The following is a 20,166-nucleotide window of genomic DNA, read 5'->3' as shown; positions in this document are numbered from 1 at the left end:
TCCCTACTGATAGCATGTCTTAAATTAGTGGAATAAGGCAAGTGTCAGTTCACATCCTTTAGTGATTCCCATGAGTACATCCACCTGAACCATTCAGTCTTGGTTCATTTGGCAGACATAGTTAAATCTTCTTTTTTTTGTATCCAGTTTGTTTTGTCTTAGTCTAGATCTGTTTTCCAATTGATTAATTATTTGATTATGGAGTACAAATTTTTTTCTGTGTAAGACACTGCTTTATGGTGATTAGTTTTACTAATCCTTTCATTTCAATATTAACTTTTTTTATCTTCAAGATGATATAAGAAGAACTGCATCTAATACGACACTGGAAACTGGCCCTCCGGCCATGCCAAGGTTACCATCATGCTGCCCTCAGCATTCTCCGTGTGGAGGACCTTCACAGTCTCATCATGCATTGGGGCACCCGCACACAAGCTGCTTTCAGCAGCACGGCCACCACTTTCAACATCATCACCACCACCACCACAACCCTCACCCAGCTGTTCCACTATCTCCTTCATTCAGTGACTCCAGCTGCCCTGTTGAAAGGCCTCCTCCAGTGCCTGCACCTTGTGGAGCAAGCAGCAGTTCTGGCACCAGTTACCATGACCAGGCATGTTTAACTTTTGTGATCCTCTCTTTGTGATTTCAAATTGTTACAGATACGAGAGACTAGAATAGGACGTTGAGTTGTGGATTATTCGCTTGTTCTGTACCAGGCATTATAGAATGGAACTAAAAGGAAAGTTTGAGCTACAATATATGGACACAAAATTGAAATTTTGTAGAAAATTGTAATCCAAGTAATCATTGACAGCTGACATCCTCTTGATGACTATAAGATGATAGTGGCTGTTTAAGCAAACCAAACATAGATACCTCGAAATATACTCTGCCAGGCATAGCAGTTTTGCAATGCAAATAATTGAGCTGCTTTAAGGGAAATAAAAATCAAGTCTAACGTTCTCTTTATAAAAGGTATAAAAGAATTGCTTTTTCTGAAAGCACTGTGTTTTAAGACTTCTTAAGTAACTAAAATCACAGCTGTAAAACAATATGGTTTTAAGTAAGAACAACATGCAGAGCTATCAATCTGGTTTCTATTTTAAGGCTAATACATTAGGCACAACTGAAAACTAAAGGTTGTTTTTTGCTTCCAAATATTTCAATACATGTAGCTCCCATATACTCCCTGATTTATCATGGAGTTCTTGGGTTTTTTTCACACAATCTGGTGTAATGAATTTAGTCTCTGTCACCGGATTCAAAAACTTAGGAATAAGAAATATTAACCATATCTAAAGAATGTTCCGGAGTCCAGCCTTAAAACTTAAAAATTTGGATCCTAGTTGCTTGTGTTAGTATTTATTTTTATTTTAGATCACATTAAGTTTGATGGTGACTTTGTTTTCAATGTCTGAAGAATTGCTTGAAAAAAGATGGTTTGTTTATGCAGCAGGCATTGCCAGTAGACTTAAGCAGCAGTGGCATAAGAAGTCATGGAAGTGGTGCTTTTCATGGAACATCTGCTTTTGACCCTTGCTGTCCTGGTTCTTCATCTCGAACTGCAATTTATGGGCATCAGGCTGGTGCTGGCCCAAGCCAGTCAATAACAATAGACGGATATGGATCAAGTATGGTTGCGCAGCCACAGCCCCAACCTCCTCCTCAGGCATCGCTCTCTTCCTGTCGGCATTATATGCATTCTCCTTGTAAGTACTCATAAGTACTGGGTACCGGGGGCAGGGAACCTAGCAAGAAAACAGCTTTCCTGACAACATATGAAAACTCTTACTATCTGCTTGCTTTGATCTTAGTACTAGCCTAACAAAAACACATATTAAGAAATATATTTACGGAGTTTGTGTAGAGGATTTGAACAGGATCAAGGTGAAGTTAAAATATTCTTTTCTTTCGAGTGAGCTTAATAAACAGCAATGCCTTTTTATTTCTTTTTCCTTGGTCCATCCCCCATCCTGTTTCCCCAAGGAGTTCTGCTTGAGCAAGCTCAGAGAGTCAACTCATTTGTTTGATTGTGTTTTCTTCTTTTGGATTTTACTGTCTCTACAGAATAGTGGACTTGGGGGAGGAAGATTCAATTTTTAAAAAATTAAACAAACTTGAAGTAAAATTTCTCACCATATATACCTTCTTCAGCATGCATCACACTTTATTTTTATTTTTTTCTTTTTACCAACATTGGCAAGTGGAATACTTTTGGCTGTAGAAAGTGTGGGTTTCTTGTAGGGTATTACTGCTGGAATCACTTTATTTAAAACTTGCATAAACACATATTCCCATGTTGCCCCTGTTTACACTGGTGTACTAATATTGAAGCACCTGTGTGAAGATACTTTTTAAAATAAATATAAGTCAAAAGCTGCTACTGACCAAATTAAAAGCACCTGATGTTTTCATTGCAGATGCTTCTTTGACCAGACCTCTTCACCATCAAGCTTCTGCATGTCCTCACTCTCATGGAAATCCTCCTCCACAGCCACAACCTCCACCTCAAGTAGATTATGTTATCCCTCATCCAGTGCATCCCTTCCATCCTTCAATATCCTCTCACGCATCTTCTCATCCTGTTCCACCTCCACCTCCACCACCAACTCATCCTTTAGCCAATGCAGCTGCTCCAATACCACAGCATCTTCCTGCAACACACCAGCCTATATCCCATCACATCCCTGCAACAGCACCTCCAGCACAGAGGCTACATCCTCATGAAGTGATCCAGAGGATGGAGGTCCAGAGAAGAAGAATGATGCAACACCCAACGTATGTCACAAATGTACTCAGAACAATATCTAAACATATAATTCATTTCCCTCAGGTTTGTAAAATGTTGCATGTGAATCTCAAACTGTTAATTGCATGGTTAGGAACTGTTAGTATTAAACCATGGTAAGAAGTGTCCTTACATATCGTCACAGTCACGTGAGCATTAAGACTGAACCTGTTCCATTACATCTTTCAGTAGTGTCTCCAGGTAAGACATGAATGGGGCATGGAAGAGAAGGGAAGCTTATGTTTCTCTTGCCCTTTACTCATCCTCCAGATAACAGGCAGGAATTTCTTTTCAAGCTGGACAGCCTAGAAAGTACATCATAAGCTCCTTTCAAATGCGTTCCTTGACAGTATGTTTTGCCTTGGTAGATTCTTTTTATCTAACCAATGTTTTAAGATAAAATGAACAATTTATCATAAAAGACCATTTACCAGGTTTAATTTGGTTTTAACCTTAGATACTTACCCAGCTTTACTATGCCTTTATGTCTTTAGAAGAGAAGGAAGAGACTTGAATAGTATCTGTATGAGAATAGGACCAATGTTGAGGTGTAGCTTTGGTGGTACTGTTTAAGAGATGCTACTGTTGTTTGCTAAACTAGATTCGTAACACTAGTATCAACAGAAATCAGGTCAGTACAGGCTTGGTATTCAGTTACAGAGTAGCTGAAGTTATTTTAATTCTGGAGATAATGCCTTTTAAATATCTGTCGTGGTTTAGCCCCAGCCGGCAGCTAAGCACCATGCAGCCGCTCTTTCGCTCCCCCTCCCGCAGTGGGACGGGGGAGAGAATTGGGAAAAAACTCGTGGGTTGAGATAAACACGGTTTAATAGGACAGAAAGAAAGAAGGAAACAACAATGATAATACCAACAAAGGAATGTACAAGAACAAGTGATGCCCAATACAGCAATTGCTCACCACCCCGTGATCGACAGCCCATCCCCGAGCAGCGATTTCCGCCCCCCGGCCAACTCCAGTTTATGTACTGGGCATGACGTCGTATGGTAGGGAATATCTCTTTGGCCAGTCTGGGTCAGCTGTCCCGGCTGTCTCCTCCCAGCTTCCCTTGCACTCGCAGCCTGCTCGCTGGCAGGCCAGCACAAGAAGCTGGACTGTCCTTGACTGCTCAGCAACAACCCAAAACATCAGCACATTATCAACAGTTTCTCATCCCAAATCCAAAACACTGTCTCACACTAGCTTCTGTGAAGAAAACCAGCTCTATCCTGGCTGAAACCAGGACACTATCTAAGAGAATTTCAAGAATTAGCTCTCTACTTGTTGCTTCTAACTTTATTACACAAGTTCTACTGGTAACTAACTTAAAAATGTTGTAGAAGTTCAGGCTTAGTCAAAAGTTTGCTTTAACTGCAACTTTTGAGGCAGTTTCCAGGTAACTCATAGTAAGTCAACATCTATAGGCAGTAACTGCTGACAAAGTGGCAAATGACAGACTTCCAGTCCCTCAGGAAAGTCAAATATAACCCTGCTTTCTCAGTCATTAAAATTATGATCTGTCTGAACCTACACCTGTTCTTTTGTTATCTTTGCTCTGCAAATGGCATAACCTCTAAACAACCTAACCTAAACATACAAGCATACTGCTTTTGTATGCCCATGATTATGCAGTCATATCCAAAAATTATTTTTTGGTGAATGTGAGTGATTGTGAGACAGCAAGAAAGATTTTTAAGGAAAGATAACAGTCGTAGCTATCTTACCAGTTCTGGAAACTTTCTGGTAGCTTGGGGATTGGAAATGTGAATATTGGCATTTCTTAGCCTAGATAATTTTCTCTGTGTGCACAGAAACTGTAGTCAAATGTTGATAACAGGTCCTTCTTTGACATTCTCTCAGAAGTCACCTCTCTCAGGTCAGACAGTGTCAGTTTGCTCAGTGAGATTTCTCTTCTGTAGCTTTATTTTGTAATCTTACGAAGTTGTTCCACCCTTGGTCTTTCTTTTCCCTTCTAATCCTCGTACAAATTGCATGCAAAATGAATACTGTAGGTGTCTTGGCCCAACCTCATGTGAATCAGGTTATACTCTGACAACCAGAAACTTGCGTTATATTTGCTCTGTTAGTATTTGCTCAGTCTCACAGACTGAGACTGCCAGCAGACTTGCAGTTCCTTTGGTTCCATGTCCCAGCATCTCAAAGTTTTCTTAAGATGTTGTTTCATCCTTCATTTCTAGAAATAGCATATAAGATAGTCTAGCTCGTATACCTTCTGTCTAAGAATATAGGACTTTTTCAGGGTTGAAAAAGAATGGTTAGAGTCATCTTCTCACTGTCATGTCTCACGTGTGGGTACAACACCTATAACTTCCTTAGGGTCTTGCAGTCAGCCACAAAATGTGCAAAAGGCAGTGTATGAGGGTGCACTGCATTTGTGTAACATAGGCATTTTCTCTTTATTTTAAATCTGATCACCCACTTCACACTAAGATTGTGGGGTAGACAGCCTAGGAGATTTAAATTCATAGAAATAATTTAAATAATTTAAATGTGTTTCTTTTAAGGCTAATGTTAGGGAAAACGGGCCTACATGATATTAAATTTTTATGAAAATACGGAAGTTGTCTTGCTATGTTTTTTAATTAAAATGTGTTCTTCCATATTTTTTTCCCATAGTTATTTGATAAACTGAAGGGAGGTGAGACTAGAGGTAGGTTCTGCTGATAGGCCTGCTCCCATGTTGGTCTGGACCATTGCAGAAAACTAATACTTCTGACATAATTTATGCAAGCTTGACAGATTTCTCTGGACAAGTGTCAATTTACAGTGATTAGAACAGTGTGCTGTTAAGTAATTTTTTACTTCTCTAGACATGTAAATTTACAAAATGTCTAGTCTACTTTGTCAGGTATTTTAAGGTGGTACTGAATCTGAAGTCAGTGTACTGCTTTTTGTTACTTTCTGTAACTAGGAAGTCATAAAGTAACAGAAGTCAGACAGCAGGTTTTTTTGAAGATTATTTTTTTCTTTTCCAAAACTTTAGTTATTCTATACCAGCTGGCATGGAAAACACTGTGCTTTTACTACTTGAGCTATGATGCAAACCTGTTTCAAGGAAAATGTCCTCTGATTAGTGTATTAAGGTTCCCCTAATTACTTTTTCTGGTATAGTTTTACCAGAAATAAACCACACCATAGCTGTGAACGACTCTGAATCTCAACATGACTGTTACGTGGCCTTTGCTTTCCTACCTGCAGTTCAAGGTTAGGATTAAACACTTTGTTGGTCCCTCTGTAGTCACATCTGCCAAGTGAAGGGCAGATCACAGTAGCTGAAGCTGGCTTTGTGTTTGAATATGAAATGTGTATTATAATTAGTTTCTGACTTGCATCTAAAATTGAAACTAAGGTACACTATGGGGACATCTATTTTTTTTTTTATTTTAAATGCATTCCAGTAACTCAGTCTGTAACATTTTGATTGTGGATGTTGCTTTCTTGATACTAACAAGTATGTGAAATTAACTGTTGCTGGTTTATGTTGTTTAGACGTGCTCATGAACGGCCTCCTCCACATCCTCACAGAATGCATCCCAATTATGGTCATGGACATCACATTCATGTGCCTCAGACAATGTCTTCCCATCCTCGACAAGCTCCAGAGAGATCTGCCTGGTTAGTAATCAGATACTATTTTAGTTCTTTGCAACTCAGGACAAAAGACCATAATGTGCTGATAATGCTGGCAACATTAGGAAGTGCTGCATGCACCTGTAGTTTAAAATTTGTAGATGTTGATACGGCTTTGAAATATTGGTTTGAGTACTCAATATCTTAAATATATTTCTAGGGTTTTTTACCCATTGCTTTTAAAATGGAATTGTAACTGACTCTAGGTAGTTATTTCAAGAATTTATTTTAAAATAGGCAAGTAAAACATTGATGAAGACTATTACTATATTTATGCTCTTTGTAAAATAGAGGTTTGGATTTGAGTTACAAACTAATTTATTTTCTCTCCTCTTTGTCTGAACTTATTTAAAATTGCATCAGGCCCACTCATGAAGGTTACACTTAAGTTCTGCAATATATTCATTATTAAAAAAATACTCTTGACTATTAGGGAAGAGGTACATGCATGACACCTGCTGTTCCCACAGTGTGAGCTGCAGAGAAGACTCCACACTGGTAATATTCCTGGGCACAATAAATGTGGAATTTTCTCTACTGATTTGTCATACTAAATCTTCACAGCTGATTTAAAAACAACTTCTAGGTATGGTACGATTAAGATGATTCATTAGCAAAGATTGAATAAGTTTAAAAAAAATTCATGTATAAAACTGTTATGGTAGCTGTGCTGTGCTGTATGCTTTCCAAAGCAGTGGATTTATATCTAGGAGTCAAGATGTACCTTACTATAATGCCACTCTCATTCATGTGACAGGGAACTGGGAATTGAAGCTGGTGTGACTGCAGCAACTTACCCTCCAGGGCCCTTGCATCCTCACTTGGCCCACTACCATGCACCTCCTCGACTTCATCACTTGCAAATAGGGGCTCTTCCTCTCATGGTAAGGAGCTAGCTTATGAAAAATGATGATCAGTGGTCATTGTAATTATTTTGTTTGTCAGGAAAATTATTTTAAGGTTTACTGCATTTAATTGGACATGTGTACGTTGCTGCAAAAGTTAGCGGTTCAACTGAAGAAGAAAATACTCCAATGTTTCTGTGTGTTGCTCCCAGATAGGGAGCTAGAACATGCTCATGTCTAATAAAAGAAAACAGTTTAGGATACTAATATTTCTAACTTCAGCTCTTGTAAAATGAAACTTATTTGAATTAAATTGTCACTTGTATTGCAATGCATTGACCCTCTGCATCTGATTTTTTTTAAAGTTCAGATTCTTCTTTAATGAGTTTTGGGTTGTAAAAGGTACCAACTTTCCACCCAGTGCATGAGGATTAGCACTGGTGCTTTATTTTTAACGTGCACATTAAATTTAAATAGCACAGCTAGAATTCCATCTGGAGATTTTGTTGTTTTCAAATAATATTTAATCAACCTAACTCTGTGTGATAAAGTATATAATTTTGTAGCATGAAGTGTTATAAGCAACAAGAAGTGTGAGGGTAAACTAGGCCCTTGTTACACATAACTTTTTTTAATCTACAGTGGAAAACCAAGGAAAGTCAGCATAACTCTGACTTTTAGAAAGTATTATTTTTGAAAGAATGTTTGCAGGTTTATTTAAAATGTTCTTAATTTTGTTTAATGAAAATGCACAGAGACACAAATTAGTTGAATGGAGCATGTTTAGTGTTTCTATGTGGCATTCTGTGTGGCTAACCCATATTATTTAACCCTCTTAAAGCTAGATAATCTAATCAAAATTGTGTGCTCATCTGTAAATGAATGTTAAAATTGTAATTAAAAAGCAACCTGCAAGTCTTGTCCATCCAAAATTACTCTGTTACTAGCCAGAATTGACATCTAAGGATTGAACTGTAAGTTTCCAACCAATACTGCAATAGCTGTCTCTTCATAATCTGGTCTTAAATTGCTTGTTCCTTGCTATTTAACAAACATGATAATAATCCTCAAGTACTTCCCTGATATTAGAGTTGGTAATTCATTGATGCACGGCTTCCATACTTACCACACCCTTTCTAGAGCAGTGTGTAGAATTTGGTATTTTAGTTAGCCAACAAGATTCTTACGGCATAGCCTTGTCTCCTGTGCATCATCTATTCAAAATAAGATTTTTCTGCATTATTCTTTAGTTAGGTGTGTGTTTCTTTAAGTGGATGAAAAATGGCTTGCCTCTCACATTTCTTTCATGTGTAGTTCTGTAGAGAAAGGGCCTTCCCGATAGGAGGCAGAAAATTACACACATACCTATTTTATCTCATTTTCTATCAGGGATAATAAGTCAGTTATGGGATTTATTTCCACTATTGCTGTGAAGTTTTTAAGAACTTCAGAGTTCAGCTGATCCTTATGTCACAGTGTGATGATAAAGTTCTAACTGTATTTTAATTTCATAGGGGTATTCCTACAACTAAAATGTTACACAAGCAAGTAGTTGGGACCCCAGTGTTTATCTTCTTTTTATCAGTGGAATGGAAGAAAGCTGTGATAGAGAATCTTCAGAATTATTTCCTCAATGTGTGATAAAATACTTTAGGTCAGCTCAGTAACTGCTGTTACAAACTGATAGAAGTGTCAGATGAAGTAGGGTTCTTTAACTCTACATAAACTTGTGCATGTGTTTGTGTAGGGATATCTAATCCTCATAACAGTAATTCATGAACCTCTGGATGAAATGGAATTGAAGTAGTTTGTATTTTGCGGTTTTGTGCACAATGTACTGACAGCATGTGTTACAGTGTACACACTGCTGTAAGCAGCACTTCCTCAAATGTTTGAGATCTGTTTTGAACCTTGAACTTGAGGAAGTAAGCAGCACTTCCTCAAATGTTTGAGATCTGTTTTGAACCTTGCTGTGATCGGAACCGACTTTGAAGTTGTGTTCTGAGTCTCTGACTGATTTCAAGTCTATTCAGATTACACGCACTAGAAGAACATAAAGGCAGGTTAAGAGCACTGCTGGAAGTTCTATATACATTGAGTTCAAAGCACTACAAATGCCTTTAGATGATTCTACCCCTTCTATGGCAATAACAAAAGCCAAAGTTTTCTTCATGTGCATGTATGTGAGAGGACAGCAGATCTGTCAGCAAAATTGACTTTGAATATAGAGAAAGTATTCAGTGAGGTTTTTCATCTAACAAACTTAAGTGGATATTAAATGTAAGCCCCATTCTAGTTTTTATTGAAGAGCAACAGATTAATTGTAGCTGTCACCTGCATTTTTTCATTGTAACTTTAGGAATAGGGGCGAGGGAGGAGAGGCTGAACTGTGATTAGAGTCCTTCTGCTAAGTGGTTAATGTTACTGGGAGTGCTTTCTTCTTTCAGTAAGTACAGAGGGTACTAAATAGCCATTTACAAGGCTCATTAGTTGTGTTCTTAATGCAGACATCATCAAATGTTGGTATTCTTCATTCTTTATTGGGGAAGGGAGTCTTTTAAAGTAACTCATGCAGTAGCTCAACTAAAAAATTAATTTGTGTTGAGTCCACTTTCTGAAATAGCATGCTGCCCAATAGGCAATGTGCATTTTTTTCTGTCTGTTCTAGAGTACTAAAACCCCTTTAAACTACTGCCAGACCATAAAGGGCATAATGGATTATTTGGGCTTTAATGACACTAGTACTCTGATATATCAATTGCAGATTTTAATTGGATGCAGATAACCTAATCTTCATCTAGTCAGTGCTGGAATGCAGACTGCAGTTTTAATCCTCAGGGAGACAAAATGGTAAAGATATGTTGGGGGAGATAATTAGTGTTCAGCAGCTTTGACAGTCCACATAGAGGGTGGGGAAAACAAAATCTCCTTTTCTATTAGCTTGGTTGAAAAAACTTTCACCTGTTTAAATGTTGCTTCAGGGAGAATCCTAGATTAAAAGCGATTAAGAAGAGCTTCCTTTATATCTATGTAGACAAGGATTAGCCTGCTTCCCTCCTTGATTTGACACAATTACTTTAAGTGTGACCCTGGCTTAGCGTAGTTTGTGTTCCCATCATTATTGCTTTAATGCTCTGTATGTGCTGAGGAAAGGTCTTCTGTCAAAGGGATTTTTTTATGATGGATTCTATTCTGGACAAATAGAAGTTTTTTCTTCTATTTTATATATTATATTCTATATTTATATTTTCTTCAGTTTGTTCTGCGAATTTGAACAACATTTTTAGGAAGAATCAATTGAAGATCAATGTGTGGCATAACTAATAAAACATCAGAGGAGAAAGAACTGAAGACAGAGGCTTTATCTGTTCCTCTGATGCTGGTGCTTGTTGTTGGATGCTACTTCAATTTCTGTTTACTCTGAGTGACTTTGGCTGCTCTTTTGGCACTGTTGATGAAAGGCTTTTTGACTCAGAGTGGCCAGCACCAGTTATCACATCTGGGTAGACAGGATGGGAACTTCTGTAATTTAATAAGCTGACATAGATGTTATAAGAAATGTGACTTTTTCATAATGAACTATATACCAGCCATAATTCTGACTAGCCAAATCATACTTACAGCTGTAACGCATATCCAAGCAGAATTCCTTTTCTTCTGTTGCTTCAGGAAAGAGAAGGCATCCTAGTTTGTAGTGAAATCTGGAAGGGGAAAAGTCCAAAAAGAAATCTCCAGAAGATGTCTCTAAATTTGGCCTGAGGACACCCTGAAATGGTCCCTTTTTCTGTACTGCCGGCTCTCCTGTGTCTCATGTTTTCCAGATGTTATCAATTTACCTGAATGACCAGAATGCTATGTTTAGCTGTAAAATCAGTTACTTTTTGTAATTGCAAAGATGATAATATTTCTAACATTTTCCAGGCTTCAAAAAATAAGAAAGGGTTAAAAAATGGACAATGTGTTACTTGCTATAAAGTTTCATTTAGAAATTGTAATTGATACAGGAACTTGCTCTGAATATGAGTTTGTTACTAGGACACTTAAAAAAAATCAATCACTGCTTTGTATTTTAAATGTGCTCTGTTAAAGAAAGGGTTATTTTTATGAATTGGATCTGTTCCTTTTTGTCATTTAAGAGGGCGGTGGAAGATTAAAACTAGAAGGTCTTGTTTTCTCCACCCTTCCATCTTCCCCCCTTCATAATCAAAGAAAAACAAAATCTCTACAGCGCTAAACTGGTAATTAAATTTTAAATGGAATGTAGACCTGAAGTGAGCAGTGTTCCCTTTGTGCCTTTTAACTTAGTATACTTTTACTAACTACAACTGGCCTGGGATTTTGACTGTTTAAAGCTTGGGGGGGTGGGAATTATCTGGACTTCACAGTTTGCTAGCTATGGTGTAGTCTGTAAGGTTGATGGAAGCCTTGAGAAGACTACTTAACTGCAGCTTGCCAGTCAGAGGGAGATAACAGGATCATAACTAAAAAAAAAAGAATTAATGGTAACTTAGCCTTTCTCAGGTGTTATACATCCAGCTTCCATATGCTGTCCTCACTTTTTCTTCTATTTCAGAGCCTTACTGTTTTGTTCCTTTAATTGTTGAATGACTCAGTGTGGTTGAGGCCGTCTTCCCACTCTGTTGTAAAAATTGGGTGGGATTTGGAGGTACTGGCCTGTAGGTCCCAGTACATTATGGTAGATGTGTGCCGGTCAGAATAGTATCACTCAGCGTGTAGTCATACAGGTATCATAGCTCTAAGAGATGCAACTGTTCCATACAAAAAAAGCCAACAAACTTCCTGTGAAATATCTAAACACTTAGCTTAAGGCTGTAACTTAATGTAGCTATAGTAGTTCAAGGTGAATTTTAGGTTTGAAATAGCCTTGTTTAACTGCATCAAATTTAACTGCATTTTTCAAATAAGAAAATGGACTTTTGTAATGCACCTGGTACTTTTTTCTTAATATAAACATGAATTACTGTTCTTCAGGTTTTTTGTAGAATACAGGCAATTGAAGAGTGCTCATTTTATGTTCCACTCAGACACAGATACAGTTAGGCTTTAGCTATGCAGCACGGATTATTTGTTCTTTCGCACAGTGTCTCTCTATGAAAACCGCAACTTTTCCTTGTTTGAATTTGGCTTATTAAGTTATTAATTGATCAGCTTTACTTCTTTTTGAGGACTGATGTGGACCTAAGTGGTTAACTGGATATATTGTTGAGTTTTGTTTTAATACGTATGAAGGTCATACTTAATGTGAACCATTGAATAAAAGGTTGGGATGGGCAAAATAAGTAGTACCATACAAGGGAAGAATCTCTTCACAGACTGTGGCAACTGAAAGGCAAAAAGATCCTGTAAACATGGAAGGTGTTTAAAGGAAGCTAGCAAGGAAGAAAATCTTCCCTGCAGGTTAGCTGTTTCAAACCATTTCAGAATGTTTGTGTTGTAAATTGTTCAAACTTAGCCTTGAATTTTTTAGTTGCTGCAAATTTTTGTGGTAATGGGAAGTGTCAGTAGAAAGTGCAAAACCAGAAACAGATAATGCTTGTTCTCCAGTAAACAAACAGTTCTTGGGAAACTTGTGCTGGAATTTGCAGGTCCATACTGTATTGCTTTAAAGAATGTATTACAATTTGACAGTGTCCAAAGGAATATATACAAGCACTTAGTGCAGACTGGCACTAACTTTAACTCTTTACTTTCTTCTTCATTAGCTTTGAACTTTTCCTTTTTTCTTATCTTCAATATGAAAACTTACTGAAAACACACTCCCATTTGTGTGTGAAGCTCTTTCAAGAGAGATGAGTCTTCTCTTTGCATTTGAAGCTTGATGGTAACTGCCAAAGGGATTTTAGTTAGGTTGCTCTTAGTTGGGCATTATTGATAGTCCTCTATTGCCCATCTTTCCTCCAGCTTGTAGTCACAAGTGTAATTGGTTCAAATCTTGCTATGTTAGCAGACTGCTTATTTTGCAGGCGTAAAAGAGCTATTTGTTTCTTAACAGAGATGGTTTTTCAAAATGCAAATTCTGTTTTACTTGGCCAGAAATGTAGGCTGTACTCTCACAGTATTCTATAAAAGAGCCTGTACATAATGTATGTTCAGATAATTTTGCAGAGATGTTATGCCATTCCCCATCAGGAAGGCCCATTTGTTAGCTTGAAAATATATTGTCACACCCAATATTTCTGTTGTTTAAGTTCAGTAGTTTGTTGTGGCATATAGCGTGAGAAGTTTTTTGTTTGTTTTTGTAGTGTTAAATTTAGTAGGTTTCTTAAATAGATAGTCTCCAGTAGCAGAATTTGTTCCGAATGGGAGACCTGTCCAGGTGCACGTCACTGCAGTTGGTAAACTCTGACCTTTGAGGCAACTGGAACTGTAATTACTGCATTACAGCAATACACTGTGACTTCACAGCTCCTGTAACGATGCGGTATCTGCGCTATCATATGTACTGTTTTCCAACAGACTGTTTTCAAATCCTGGTGGATCAAAAAAACAAGCAGTGAAAGTCATTCCTGAGACTTGGGTTAAGTTTTGTCAGGCGTTTCCTTTCCTCTGAACGGAGGCAACTGATTCAAAGTGTAATAACAGGCGAATAGAAACTTCCAAATGATGCCTGGTAAAAACCTGCGACAACAAATACACTTGTAGTGTGGATGTGACCTAGTTCTTTAAATGCATTTTCTGTAACTGGAAGATGAAATAGAATTACACGCTTAAATGAAGAATGCATCACAAATCACTGATTATCTGAGAAAGATTTCTTACAGTGTAGTTGTTTACAAATTACCATATTTTTAGTGCACTCTCCCAAATTCCTTTGCTAGGCTGCAGTTTATATTGTCAAGCAGTAAGTCCTGTGACACCAACAGATGTTACTTACATTAAATGTTTAAGTATGCACATGAATATACATATCTTGTGATATAAAATTCTATATTTGCAATCATACTGAATTCATGTATTAGTATATAATATCTGTAAACACACTCTGCATATTGCATGACAACTTAGATCTTTAAATTGATACCCTGTTGGAGTTTGCAGCAGTCATCCTGTTGTGCGTGTTTCCCATCGCCAGCTCTAATTAGTACCAGAGCAACAGATATTTAGGCTGCTTACAGGAGTGGGACAACCCTGTATTAGGATTCTGGAAATATTCTGAAAGTTAAATCTTCAGATTCTATGGCTCTGGTCTGTAAAAATTAATACTAATATTGTGGCTATATTTGTGGCTTGTATTGGCAGTACATGGTCATCATTTAACAAGAACCATGTAAACTGCTTTAAAATAATCAGATTCTGCTTTTCTTTTTTAAAAAAAAAAAAAAAAAATTCAGGGCAGAGGAATCTTTCCTGTCCCTGTCAGCTTTTAGTTACAAAACCAGATTTGAAAAATACAGAAAAGTAGCTTATTGGTCTGTTATGCTGTGTGAGTAACTCTGTCTTTGCCTATGCTTTCTCACAATTAATTCAGTTTTACACTTTTATATATGTAAAGCTTAGAAGCTGGAAACAAGAAAAGCCGCACTGCACATGAATACCTGACTTCATGAATAGTATCTGGGATGCTATACAGCAGCAGACATGTTACCAGCTAGTAGGACAGAAAGGAAGATAGTACTTCTCAAGTACTTAATGATATTTCCAAATGAACTGCTGCTTACAGTCCTATATCAGTGCACTCTACATGATTAAGTAAACGGAATCTGCTGATCTTTTTTTTATTTTTATTTTAACCTGTTCAATTGCTACTGGTATGTTTATGACAAAAAGTCAATACCATTATTCACTCATCTTGCAGGGGTAAAAATGGAACACGCAGGCCCTGCTGTGAAGGTGGTGCTTGGTATATTAACTACCTTTCTGCTTTCCTGTATGAAAAATGCTGGTGCTTGAAGTGCCTGTAGGATATATCACTGGACACTGCTATTTTGTTCACTGCTTGTATTTCTTAATAACGCAAGGAAGTCAGTGGATGCTGGAATATAGAGTGTATGTCGAGTTGCCTGTGACTTTAGATGCGAGTTTTGAGTGTTACTGGTTTTTATCTGCCACTAAATTTGAAGTGTGGTGAAGATGTTCAGTTGTTTTGGGTAAGATAAGGATATCCCAGACCGAGATTAGCCTTGTTTCTTCTTCTTTGGTACCAAAAACTTACATTTGAGAATCTATAGCAAGTCCTTTCCAGAACTTCATGCATAGTTTTTAGGTGTTTTGTTTACAAAAATAGTTAGATATTTTTGGTGGTTTGTACAAAGCAGGTTGAGATTTTGAGACTTGGGAAGTGAAACAAAGCAATACGTAATGCAGATGTGGAGGGATTACAATAGAGGATCTAGTCTCACTTCTGCTTTGCTTCTGGTTAACGTTTAGAGAGCTCAGAGTGGCGTTGTGTTACGCTGTCAGTTGGAATTGTATGCTCAAGCTGAGGAGTATAAATAATAAGTGATTCAATAGGAGCAAAAGGATCTTAAATTTTACAAAGTGAACAGTAAAATACTGAAACTGTTCTGAATAGGTTTAACTTAACGTCTGCTGTTTGAATAGGTACCAGACATGGCGGGCTACCCTCACATCCGTTACATTTCATCGGGATTGGATGGAACATCATTCAGAGGCCCTTTCAGGGGCAATTTTGAGGTTTGTAATAGAATAAAACTAGATATATGTCAAAATGTGTCACGAGGGAATATGGGGAGGGTGTATGGTAGAGCTAGTTTGATACGTAGATGTAAAAGAATCATGAAGAAAATACCCTTTTTTTTGTTTTTATAGAATGATCTCACTATCATCAATTGGGATAAAAGCATATTTACAAGTCAGTCAATAAAAGGTGCCCTGGACAATGCTGTCCTAGGTAGTTATTAACTGACAGTACATCTTGCCCTGCCCACCACCCCTCTTAGTAGGATGTAGTAGTCACATGATATGTTGGTAAAAGGTAGTGGTGTCTCTGAATAACTGCCAGGATCCTCCTAGTGAGGGTGAAACTTGGCAAATTTAACAGTGCTGTCCTGTTTGTTTTGTAGTGCAGGAATTGAAACTGAGGGAAGGAAATAAAAAAAGAAAAAATAAAAGGTATCAGATGCAGAGAGTTAATGACCTAGTCCACTGAAAACATCTTCGGTGACATTTCATGGTTCTAATAAACTCATTGCTGGAGAAAAACAAATCAGTCATTGTATTTCAACTTAAGCAACTTTTTTTTTTTCTTCTAAGCCTTAATCACTGTTAGAAAACAAATTATGTATTGCTCTTGCATTTTAATTGCATTTTCCTCATTAGACACGCAAGTATGTGTGAACATACTGATAACCATTCTTAGCTGACACAAAATTTCTGATTTTTTTCAGTAGTAAAATAGTGTTTCCCTGTAGCTTAAAATACCAGGCAGTGTTGTGTGGGTTTGTGTGCAGGAACTCATCACTTTTCCCACACAACATACTTTTTTTTGCTTTGCCTGTATTTGAATAAGTTGAGAATTAAAGAGTTTGTCATTCCGCAAATGGGTTGGAATAAAATTAGTATTTACTCAAGGTAGTTGAAATAACAGTTCTTACACTGTTTATTCCTTGATAATTTTTTAGGAGCTGATTCACTTGGAGGAACGATTAGGCAATGTTAATCGTGGAGCAACACAGGGAACTATAGAAAGATGCACATATCCACATAAATACAAAAAGGTGAGGACTTCTGAAATGGTAGCTTGTCTGTAATATTTCTTTGAAAATGTAACAACATTTATGTTTGGCTTGAATCTGCAAAAATGTCAGCTTCAAAGAGTGCTTGTTTTCTCTATCTTGCAATTTCAAGGACTGTAAGGAAAGCTTACAATACCACTTCTTTCAGAAAAAAATTAAGAATTTGGTCCCTAATGAGCTACTGTAATGTCATAAGAAGTTTGATATGATTTAATAACTTGTCCAGCAGTTATGAATGGCCTTGTGAGCAATGAAATAACTATTGGTAAGAGACAAACTGTCAACAGACTTCAGTGATAACTCATTAAATAAAGTAAGACTTTATTTTTGCAATAAGTTGTTCATGATGCTGACTTGCTTGGTAGGTATCATTTTAACCTTTACTCTGATCACATTAGGAAGACTGGGGCACTAGGAGGTTTTGAATCCGGTACAGAATTTTGGCAACTTAAGTTGTCTCTCAGTTGGAGTTTATTATACCATAATATAGAATCCCATCCGCATTTACATAGTGTTCTTTCACACTTGATAAATAGTGACTTAAGATACTATGTTCGAAACGGTTTTTGGGGGGTGGTTGGTTTTGGGGTTTTTTTTGCCTCTTTGTGAATGAATTGAAGATATTTATAACAAGGGACTGGTTGCAACAATATGGAATTAGTATACTCACAGTCCAGTGGACATTTGTAATGAACAATAGTTAAATAAATCTGAAATGTCCTGTGATTTTGTTCCAAGTGCTAGTTCTTGATTCATTTTGGCTTAGATACATTTGAATAAATATAATGAAATGTTTTCAAAGAAGTATGTGTTGAATGTGTATTAAAAACAGATTTTACTCAGTTTGTCAATAATGTCATCTCTACTAATAAGGTAACAACTGATTGGTTCTCACAGAGGAAACTGCACTGCAAACAAGATGGGGAGGAAGGAACAGAAGAAGACACAGAGGAAAAGTGTACCATCTGTTTGTCTATATTGGAGGAAGGTGAAGATGTCAGGTAAACAGTACCACTGAATATCAGAATATAATATTAATGTTCTGACTTTGAGACCATACTTGAACATGCTACGCTACTCTTTGCAATACTCCTTAGGTTAACAGTTCCAATTAAAGGCTATCTATCATGGAACCAGTAAATGGAACAAGTTGCAATTGAAACCAAAGACATGTTGTTTAGCCTGTATTGTCTTTGGGTGGAATGCAGGTTATTTTCTTATGGTCTTCCATAAGTTGACTGTCTGTCTTATAACATCAGCCCAAGCTGATATCCTGAATTAATCAGGACTCAGTTTTTCTGGAGTAATGCTACCTAAGCTGTAACAGGTTTCAATCAGTGTAATACAGCAGAAGCTAGCTGATGCTTGACTTCATTGGCCATATCCATTTCTTAGAACTAGACAAAATGCAGGTTTAACTGGAAAGGATAGTGAAACTTGTGGGAAAGCATGCACATGCAAAAAGGCACCTCAATAGTAAAACCCACATTAGTGTTTTTCCAATGGGTGTGTTGATATGGAAATGCTTTATTAACACTAACATTTTTCTGTTCTGATGACAGGCGCCTTCCATGTATGCACCTTTTCCACCAAGTATGTGTAGATCAGTGGTTGATTACTAACAAGAAGTGCCCCATTTGCAGAGTGGACATTGAGGCTCAACTGCCTAGTGAAAGTTGACACTGCTTTCCAGAACTCTTGTCCTCCCTCTTGCTCCCTCTCATCCTTCCTGGTACTGCAGTCAACCAAAGATGGCATGACTTACCCTGCGCAGATTTGGAAGCATTGAACCTAGAGTGCTGGCTCTGCTATATGGTACAACTAATGCTAGACCTACAGTTTATGTAGAAGGCAGTTGAGTTTCAGTGTATTTATAAAACTTTTTTTTAGGTTTTACATTTTTTCTTTTAATTCATTACTGTATTTTTGCATGGTTCCTTGTATTGCATTTGTTTGCACATATTACGGGCTTTGTGACCCCAAACTTGCAGGCAAGATTAGCTGCTTTAGTACGTAGAATTGTGTGGTGTCTTTTTTGGTTTGTTTTACATAGTATCGAGCTTTGAAAGTATGATTTCACTTATTACTAACCTTGGATTCCTTAATTTAATCGATCATATATTTTTAGTTTAAATGTATAAAGATCATCTAGAAAAGGATAATATTATGTATTGAGACATTCCTTAATTAGGAAAAAAAGGCTGCTGTATATTTACAATGTCAGTTCTGAGTCAAATAACATCCTTAATACTGGGAACAGAATATGAACTATATTCAGTTTGACTATACATATAGCATACTCATCACCAGAGTTTTTGTCTGATCAGATTTTTGTGTTTGTTTTTGAAATTTCAGCACAATGCAGATATATTTGAATGTCAATATTAAACATTTAGACTGCTGTTCAGATTGTATTTATCATTTTCTTCCTATGTCTAGAAATTTGAATCCCTAACTTAAATATTTGCTGCTGTGAAACAGCTCTAGTGAACACTAAATGTTGATTTCAGTTAGCTGGATTGTAGATACTTGCAGATTGAAAGAATTATTAGGGAAATGGAAAAAGAGCTTAGAATCTGTTTGATGTTCTGCTAACTTAAGTTGAAGTATCTACGCACATTGGGGGGGGTTGGTTTGTGTTTTTTTGTGGGTTGGTTTTTTTTTTATATAAAAACATTCAATAAGGACTTAGAGCTGCAGGGGTTTGGGGGTTGGTTTTTTGGGGGTTTTTTTGGTGTTTGGGTTGGGTTTTTTGGTTTTGTTTTTTTTTTTTTTTTTTTTTTGGCAGATATACATGGATTCATAGAACTTCTAAGGATTCCAGGCTTGTCTTGGGATTTTTATTAGTTTTAAACTTAATAAAGTTAGCTAAATTCACTTGTCTCTTGTTTTATTTTTCATTAGTAAAGTGAAAGCCTGTAAATTTCTGTAGAAAATGAGTCACAAAATATGTGGTTACCTAGTTTTTGCCTTGATCATAGATTCCCTCTTTATAAATTACCAACAGTCCATCACTGAAATATTTTCTATAGTTAAGATTTGCTGCATAATATAGTATATAGAATTAAGTTATAATGTACTAACATCTCACCTTTGGAGGAGGTTTTAATCCACATCAGGATTCAAGTTGCTCATCAACATTCTTTCACATATAATAGATGATAG

The 20,166-nt window shown here is 37.0% G+C and overlaps 1 protein-coding gene across 3 annotated transcripts in view; it reads left to right on the top strand.

Moving 5' to 3' along the window:
* RNF111 (ring finger protein 111) overlaps positions 1–19,693 on the top strand; it is a 41,144-nt gene extending 21,451 nt beyond the window's left edge. The window contains exons 5-13 of one of the 3 annotated variants that reach the window (XM_010293502.1): positions 294–613; positions 1,457–1,712; positions 2,424–2,781; positions 6,300–6,425; positions 7,198–7,324; positions 15,848–15,940; positions 16,888–16,983; positions 17,875–18,002; positions 18,564–19,693. In XM_010293502.1, coding sequence (XP_010291804.1) covers positions 294–613; positions 1,457–1,712; positions 2,424–2,781; positions 6,300–6,425; positions 7,198–7,324; positions 15,848–15,940; positions 16,888–16,983; positions 17,875–18,002; positions 18,564–18,681 — 1,622 coding nt within the window. In that variant the 3' untranslated portion in view covers positions 18,682–19,693. The remainder of the gene's footprint in view (positions 1–293; positions 614–1,456; positions 1,713–2,423; positions 2,782–6,299; positions 6,426–7,197; positions 7,325–15,847; positions 15,941–16,887; positions 16,984–17,874; positions 18,003–18,563) is intronic. The other 2 variants (XM_010293504.1, XM_010293503.1) reach the window with 2 other exon arrangements.
* Positions 19,694–20,166: the final 473 nt, after the last annotated feature.

Source organism: Phaethon lepturus, unplaced genomic scaffold, assembly GCF_000687285.1.
Source record: "Phaethon lepturus isolate BGI_N335 unplaced genomic scaffold, ASM68728v1 scaffold15148, whole genome shotgun sequence".
Classification (NCBI taxonomy): Eukaryota; Metazoa; Chordata; class Aves; order Phaethontiformes; family Phaethontidae; genus Phaethon; species Phaethon lepturus.
This window is presented reverse-complemented; position numbering and strand designations above follow the sequence as displayed.